The sequence below is a fragment of the Rhinoraja longicauda genome, chromosome 1, assembly GCF_053455715.1.
Source record: "Rhinoraja longicauda isolate Sanriku21f chromosome 1, sRhiLon1.1, whole genome shotgun sequence".
In the NCBI taxonomy this organism is placed as follows: Eukaryota; Metazoa; Chordata; class Chondrichthyes; order Rajiformes; family Arhynchobatidae; genus Rhinoraja; species Rhinoraja longicauda.
The window spans coordinates 115842565-115851305 of NC_135953.1; the positions used below are offsets into that span (position 1 = coordinate 115842565).

Genomic DNA, 8741 nt, shown 5'->3' on the forward strand with positions numbered 1-8741 from the left:
AAAAAGGAAGTGTGTTTTAAAGTCAGTGATGGGAATGGATTTGGTGTTGAGTTAGGCTACAGGAAGCACATGTCACGTAATCAGTTAATATTGATGCCAAGTACATTTTAATGGATCAAAGATCTAAGTACACCATCTTTAGGATCTTGTTTCAAGTAAAATGTAATCAGGAATGACTCATCCATTGGTTGTGTGTAATTAGCTAGTGTACTTTATTCCAAGCTTCCTTCTATTTTATTATGCACTAACACATGGAGAGTGTTATCAACTTTCACTGTGGGAATATATCAAGTATTTATATTACGTATTTATACAAAGTAATACAAAAAAACATTTATTTCCCCTCAATTAACATGAAAGTTTATGTAGTTTACTATAAAATATGCTTTCAGAACAATTCAATATGAACACTGATAAATAAATTTATTAAATTATAATTTAATATAATTTAATATTATCAAGATTCAATGCAAGTTAACAGCAATTGCCCAGTGACAGGACTGAAATTAGCTTTTCAAACTATGTATTCATGCATCTATGTATTATGTACTATGTATTATGCATCCATGATTTTGAAATTATGAAACAATGGCAGTAAAGTGCGTATTACACAGTATATATTTTAAAGAATAGGGGTGGCATGGTGATGCAGTGGTAGAGTTGCTGCCTTATAACGCCAGAGACCCGGGTTCAATCCTGACTGAGTGCTTGTTTGTACAGAGTTTGTGCATTCTCCCCGTGACCTGCATGGGTTTTCTCTGAGATCTTTGGCTTCCTCCCACACTCAAGACGTACAGGTTTGTAGGTGAAATTGCTTGGTATAGTTGTGGGGGGGTCGGTGCTGATTCAGTGGGCTGAAGGGCTGTATCTCTAAACTAAACTAACATGAAGATGTTGCCAGGACTAGAGGGTTTGGGCTATAAGGAGAGGTTGAGTAGACTGGGACTCTATTTTTTTGGAGAGCAGGAGGATGAGTGGTGATCCTATAGAGGTGTATAAAATCATGAGAAGAATAGATCGGGTAAATGCTGAGTCTCTTGCCCAGAGTAGGTGAAGAGAGGACATATGTTTTAAGGTGAAGGGGAAAAGATTGAATAGGAATCTGAGGGATAACGTTTTCACACAAAAGGGTGGTGGGTGTATGGAATGAGCTGCCAGAGGAGGTAGTTTAGGCGGGGACTATCCCAACTTTTAAGAAATAGACAGGTACATGGATAGGACAGATTTGGATGGATATGGACCAAACGCAGGCAGGTGGGACTAGTGTAGCTGGGGCATTTAGCCGGTGTGGGTAAGTTGGGCCGACAGGCCTGTTTACACGTTGTATCACTTTATGATTAATACAAAGCCCATTGGATTGTTTTGCTTGCCTGACATAACAAATAATATGAACATGAAGTATTCAGTCATATTCCGGTTAAAAGTGTCTACCATGAATGTGTACAAACTTTAATGTAACAGAATAAAATCAAAACACTGGAAACATTCAGTAGGTCAAACAGCATTTGTGCAAAGAGAAGTAGAGATTTCTGGGTGCAGACTCCTTATCTTGCTGCAGTTTTACTTCCAATATTTGTTTTATGCTGCCCATGGAGGTACATTTCATACAGAACCTTTTTGTAAATATTAGAAACCTATACAGAAGAGGTCCATGTTATAACACCAGTTCTTCATGTCCATGTAGGTCTGTGTGCTTAGTGAAGTGCCGAATGGGTCTTAAGATCATTAGTTTGAACAATCTTAGCTTTGTCTGGCCAGCATCATTGCCCTCTTAAGCTGCTCATATGAAACAAACATCACCACGTTCCAGGAACCAAGGCGTAGATAAGAGGGAACAAACCTATAAATCCAGAGAAACCAGTATATAGTGACGAATAAGCATGATTGTAAAATAATTGATAGCTGCAGATCTCCCAATCTTCAAGCAAGATAAGGATAAAACAACATGATGGCATTGTTTGCATGAGGAGAGTACTTTTACAATAATAATATAATGTTGCCAAGAAAAGCAGTGCAAATAAAATGAACAAATGGGGTGACACAAATGGGAACAAAATAGTACAAAACACACAGACAAATACAAAAATATATACTGGAATCCTTGTTGGAAATTGCTCCACCTATTTACCTGCCACACATTGCTCTGCCTCTCCATTCTCCCAGCTTTCTGCAACACCCCCCCCCCCCCCCCCCATATGATCAGTCTGAAGTGTCCTGACCCAAAATGACACCTATTCATGTTCTCCAGCGATTCTGTCTCATCTGCTGAGTTGTGCCAGCACTGTCCTTTTTAAAAAAAATTGCTAGTGGTTTGCAAATATTAGGAGAAACATGAAGAGGAATCATATGTAAATTTATATAGAGATGTTAAAAATTGAGTTTTAAATTCTTTCTAGAGGTAGCCAAAATAAAGGTTTGTTGAGACTGTGCCAATTGAAAATTTTAAAGCTTTATTATTTGGAGATTACTGTAAAGAGACGAGCCTTTTGGCACAATAGGTCAGTCAATTATTTATGCTTGACTTGAGCCTCTTTGCAAGGAAACTATCAACACTTCCGTTTCTTCTTCATATTTATCTTATTTTGCTTTCAGCCATGCTGAAAGAACAAAAAAAAAAATTTAAGATTAAAAATTGACATATACATGAATACTGTATTGGTAGAAATGTTTGGAGTATATATTTTGCTAATTTGTTATCTAACTAACATGCCCAGTATCCTGGAGGATCTTCAGAGGTGAATGGGCTGACAAACATGAAAATTGCAATGTTTCAAGTCTAGTGAATCCCTTGGCCAGATAGTAAATGTTCTAAGGTGTTGAAGGTAAGAGATTTATGCTGATCATGTGAACTATTAAACACTTGTTCGACCCTGAAGATTAGAAGCAAACAATGCACAGGTACTTTGAAAGGGCATCAGAATTTGAATAAAACCAGGCCTATTATTCATGGTCAATAAAAATTGCAATGCTTCATTTCAAGATCCAACTTGGAGAAATCCCTTCAAAACAAATATAAAATAGTTAACAAGTGAGTTGACAGTGCCAACTGAATGTCACTTGCATCTGTAGATAAAATAGTTGTCCAGCAAATGTAAATTGTTGAAAGTTTGCCCATCAGTGACAAAGTTCCACAGAAACAACATCTAATTCAACAGTTGGCATGGTGATTTATGGATGGAACATGGAATAGGATAAAAAGTTATAAATCACAGAACATTAAGTACTCAAGAAAGTAGGAATCTGTCTGATTGGAGGTAGGGTAGAGATGGACTTGAACCCAACCCTCAACTTCCTTTTATTGGGTTGAATACTTTTGAAACTATCAGTGATGGCTGTTGTAAAGAAAATAATTGCCAATATGGCTCCTGGGTTCCTATACAACTATCATCCAGCAAGGAAAAGTGAGGGATAAAATCAGAGGATAAAGGTTGAAAAATATAAAACCAAACTAAGCAGATGTACCTGACTGCTAATTAATCAGAAATAAATGTATTTACCCTTTGTAAAAGGCTGTTGGTCCTTCTTCAAATAACATAGTCTGGGCACAATTTAGTGCACTCTTGTATTGTCCAGGTACAGAGTTCATGTATCTTGTCTTTACTACATCAACAGGAGAAGCTACCACAGTTGTACAAAACCCTGCACCAAAGGCCGAGAGGAAGTGGCACGGAAAATTATCTGCAAATTGAGAAAAAACACATCAATTTCTGAATCTGTTTTAATGAAGGCATAAGATTAGTTCCATCTTGTGATTTCAATATAAAGATTTTTTAGGATTGTAATGTGTGTAGTGTGCCAAGGTTTCTGGAAATAGTAGTTCTGAGAAATCACTCTATCCAATATTCTGGTGGAATAATCATAATTCTTAAATTTTGATGCAAATGATTGCTGGAATGAAAATTTAAATAATCTGATATTGGATACATTTATTTGCTGGCAATAAGCATAACCTAAATATTAATGCTATAAGATATTTAATAGGGGGAAAGTACACTCATCTTATACTGTATGGTCTCATCATTAATCAAGGTTTGTTATTGAGACAAAACTCTGCAAATAGTTTATCCTTGAAACAGTGGCATTAAAAGTTAAAAGTTTTTTAACATGTTCTCTGTAATAATCAAGTAATATAGGGAGCATTAAACTTGAAACTGGGTGATTATACCTGATGATACTTTTGGTAACATTCTCATCCATTATCACACTAAACCACTGTTTATTCCTTGTCTGTTTACCGGGCTGCTATATGCTCCACTAAAGCTTTTGTAGCTTGCACCTTTTACTTCTCATCACTTTGATGGTCCTTATATATTTTCCCCTTTTTTAATGCATATCCAAAATATAGCAGAAACAAAGAACTGCAGATGCTGGTTAATAGACGAAAGGACACAAAGTGTTGGAGTTACTCAATGGGTCAGGCAGCATCTCTGGAGAATATAGTCAAGTCCTGAAACATCACCTATCTATGTTCTCCAGCTGCGTTTCTTTAGCACTTTGTGTCCTTTTGTCCAAAATAAAACATACTCTTTATTTTAATTGTCGATGGAAGAATAATCAATTACCTTAAATAGAATTGTTCTCCCTTGCAAGGATTTCTTCACTGTTTTATTTCTGGAACAATACCAGATGGCTTAAGCTACTTACTACCAACATTGGTTGCACCTACATTTTTGCTAAAATTAGCCTACAGTACAAAATATAATCCACACATTCACCTTGACCAGTTTGTTAATGACACAGACAACTGCAATGTATTACATTCTATGAACTACCTTGCACATTTAAACAAAGCGAAAGTGAAAGGAGAAAAATAACCAACATTAACTTTGCCAAAAAGTCCCAGGTTGTCAACCTACCTGTCAACAGTTTGTTCCTCAGAATTGCCTCTTTAATTATGTCATAGGTTACAAGCTCTGAACAGTTGACAATAGCATTTCGAGCAATGTTAGGGAAAGTTCCTAAGGGAAGATAAACAAGGTCTGATTAATGCATCTGAAATACCTCGAGATACACAATATGCCAACCAAGATCAATGTTGCGGTCATGTGCACCTTTCCAAAGTCCTTGAACTCCCTCCTCTTTGGCTATTAATTTATAGGCCTGAAGGGTTCCAGTGTATCGTTTCCGAACACCCTGAATGTTCTTCTGTGCCTGAAAACGAACTTTAACCACATCCATTGGTTGAGCCAGTGCCACAGCAAGTCCACCCGTAGTGCAGGCTGCCAGTGAGGCGGTCCCTATACTGGTATCTGCAGGGAAAGATGGGATTAATCAGTATTTCACACCAGGACTGAACTACGCATTTACAAACTGTTTAATAGTAAAAAATCTTTGTGTTATTTTATAGCAGATATAATTACCGTTGACTATATTCCACATTTTATTTTAATCCTCTTTAAAATGGCCAAAATGCGTTTCATACTAACTGAAACAGAGCACAGCATATTTATATTTAAGTATTAGTACCCTCTAGATACCTGTACATTCACTACCTAGCAATACTTTTTACTGAGATATTTATTGTTTTAACAGGCTTCGCTGGAAGATATTTGTATCTTTTAACCCGGAATTTCATTAATCCACCCGGAATACATTAATTCAATCAACTTTCTTCCATCTGATAAATATGTGTACTTACTGTGTTCATTGCCTTGATCAACATCGTGACACTATGAATGTGCAGGGCTACAAGACGGGAGCGGGAGAATAGAAGGAACCGGATAACTGTAAAGAGAGCTGGTATCGACTCGATGCGTCGAATTACCCCCATCTGTGCCATTGTAATTGTTTCATCAACCCATAAGAGTCTTGCAGCCCGGAAACAGATCTTTCAGCCCAAATCGACCAAGATGTCCCATCTGAGGTAGTTCCATTTAGAGTCATTGGTTGATAGAGTTGTAAATTCTGTGATTATAAATTTCTGCACTCGGGCACTGTGAACATATTTTTACCTGAGATATTTGCACACTCGCTGTTAACTTTCTACTAGAAATGTTTGTACATTCTTTCTAACATAAATATTTCTACTCCTACCAGGAGTATTGTGCACTCGCACGGGTTTATTATGTATCTTTCGCCGCTAACGTGTTTATGCTCTCATTATGTTATATCATGTGATATTTTTACTTAATCGTTGTGTCAACCACAGTAGGAATCTGCCTTCAACTATTCGCTCTTCTGAATCGTCTATCGATGATCTCCGTCCAGTCACTCGGTTTTAATTATATTCGACCCTCCAAGATATTTCTCCGCGCATTATGTTAACCGATTGGTCAAGAGACCTAAACGTTCATTCTCAGTGCGTCTTCGCCCTGTGATGTGTGTGCATTCACTCATTGCATTAATTACTTTGTACCGCAGAAATATCCCAATCTTATCCAATATCATTACTACAGTATCTGATATGATCGTCGCTTTTATATACTAAATGTAGAGTTTATTGCCCAATTTAAGCGCGTGTTTGATATTTCCGCTTCCCCGGGAAATTGTTACTTACGGTCATTGCCTCTGCTGTAAAACTGCTTTACAGAATCATACAGTCCGATTCTAATTGAAGCGAAGCTCATTTGTCTCTGCAGCCCAGCCACCAGACCACTGTATAAACTCCTCGGTCCTTCTGTTCTGACCATTGTAACCACGGTCCCATAAACCCCGCGGTACTTGATACTTTTGGATCCTTGGCAACTTGCAGCTTCTCCTTGAATCTAAAGCAGACGCGCGAGTTACTCGTGGATAACAAGAACATGAAAGATTGACGGCACATGTTCTCATTTCAGTTTCCCCGCTAAAACCAAGAATCTGATTTCTTTACCGAGACATTTCCGATTAGTTGAGTTTCAAAATACATTTCGGAGAGTACAAAAAAATAATATAGTTTTGTTTGTTTTGCTCGTTACCTGTAATCTAACTTTAGCCGTGTCTAAGGGGTAAGTGATGAGATCCGCGATGCAAGCTGCCGTGCCAGCACTCAGGAACCGCACACCGGGAGTTGGAGGAACTATGGATGGTTTCAACCCCACCATCCTAACCAAAGATTGCCAAACCTCGCCAGGACCTAGAGAGAAGGAACGAAGGCACGTCGATGGCTGCTCAGGTTACGAATGTGGGTGATGCATTGTCTTTGAAGGTTCTTTTTTACATTCATTGGATTTAACTGGAACAGAAAAATAAATCTGTCCTATTTCACACATTGTACGTCTCTTTTCCCATATGTAAATAGTCTACATCTCTCATAAGTCCATGGGAACTTCCAGCACCATGTATTCATAGTCTTTTCACCAGTCCTACAACCCCCACCTGTCCCTACTCCATTCATTTCCTGAAGACTAGAACACATGATTACACTGCCGTCAGTATCCCCTCCCACTTTGTATCTTGTATCTTGTGGTTATCACTTCAGAAGAGTCCACCACAGACCAGGGACTATACTGGAAGTTGACGAGAGTGGGTCTGGTCTAGTGGGGGCTGTGCTGTCTGTGGGCCTGGATGGAGGGCTAGAAGGTTGCATAGGTGGGCATGTCAACAGAGGATTGTGGGAGGGCATTCCAGAGGGAAATTGCTTCAGGGAAAAATGACTGGATGTAGGGAGTAGATGTGTGTTGTTGAACTACGTTGCCTGTTGTGGCTTCTTCTGGATCTTGTTGTTTACTCTTTGACATATAAGTCAGCGTCGAGGTCGATGTCCTTGTTGATGATCTTGTGAAGGGTAGTCAACCTGAGCATCTGGCATCTGGTTTCAAGGGAGTCCCAGTTTAAGTCGGGGAGCATTTTGGTTACACTGGATTGTCGTAGAAGTTGCCGTACACAAACCGGGCTCCTCTTCATTGAACATTTTGAAGAACATCATTATTTTTCTTGGTACCGGGGTTCCAAGTAGCAGAGGCATACTCCAAGTGTGGTTGGACTATAGTTTGGTACAATTTTTTTTTAACAGTTTTGGAACAATGGTGGAAGTTTCTCTGGACGAAGTTGAGCATCATAATGTGACTGCTTATCCCACTTCAGGTTGTTTTGTATAAAGACACCAAGATATTTGCCTTCAGTGACTTCCTGTAAGGTTTGGCCAAGCATAGAATACTTTGCCGATCCTGGTTTACGTTTCCTGGACACCCTCATCACTTTACATTTTGATGCATTAAAACTCATGCCCCATTCTTTGGACCAATTAACAAGGCTTGTGAGGTCAGACTGAAGAGAAGTTTCATCCTCTTGAGAATTGATGGCTTTATTTATGTCTGCAAACAGTCTTGTGGTAGATTTAACAACTTCAATAGTGTCATTTATGAAAAGGATAAAAAGGTGCGGGCCCAATACAGTCCCTGAGGGACACCGCTCAGGACTGGTTTCCATGTTGATGCACAACCATTGACTATAACCCTATGGAGATGCAGTGAAAAAAGCTTTAATCCACAGAGATGTTTTGTTGCTAATACCATAAAACGTGAGCTTCAGCAGTAAGCGCTGGTGGGGCACAACATCAAACACCTTACTGAAGTCCAGAATGGCGATGTCAGTCATCTGGTGCTTATTAGGGTTTAAGTCAAGTCATGAAGAGTTGCAATTAATTGTGTTTCACAAGATCTGGATTTTCTAAAAGCATGTTGAGCATCAGTGAGAGTGTTTTGTGAACTCAGGAATTTCATAATCTGGCTGTCAATGATGTGTTCCATTAGTTTACAACAGACGCACATCAATAAAATGGGACGGTGTTTAACCGGGTCGGAATTAGAGCCTTTCTGTTA

The 8741-nt window shown here is 38.7% G+C and overlaps 1 protein-coding gene across 1 annotated transcript; it reads right to left on the reverse strand.

The window, feature by feature from the left end:
- Window positions 1-226: 226 nt before the first annotated feature.
- Window positions 227-7022, reverse strand: ucp1 (uncoupling protein 1). Its single transcript, XM_078404913.1, has 6 exons — window positions 6897-7022; window positions 6497-6704; window positions 5052-5249; window positions 4857-4958; window positions 3498-3678; window positions 227-1840 (listed from the first exon to the last, which is right to left on the reverse strand). The coding sequence occupies exons 1-6, from the start codon at window positions 7020-7022 to the stop codon at window positions 1741-1743; spliced, it is 915 nt and encodes a 304-aa protein (XP_078261039.1). The 3' UTR covers window positions 227-1740.
- Window positions 7023-8741: the final 1719 nt, after the last annotated feature.

Bases quoted from the DNA above. Each gene is read 5' to 3' on its own strand.
- ucp1 (XM_078404913.1), bottom strand. From the start codon at position 7,022: ATGGTGGGGTTGAAACCATCCATAGTTCCTCCAACTCCCGGTGTGCGG. The intron at 6,705-6,896 runs GTAACGAGCAAA...CGTCTGCTTTAG, and splicing joins CGGCTAAAGTTAGATTACAG to ATTCAAGGAGAAGCTGCAAG. The intron at 5,250-6,496 runs GTAAGTAACAAT...CTTTCCCTGCAG, and splicing joins TTACAGCAGAGGCAATGACC to ATACCAGTATAGGGACCGCC.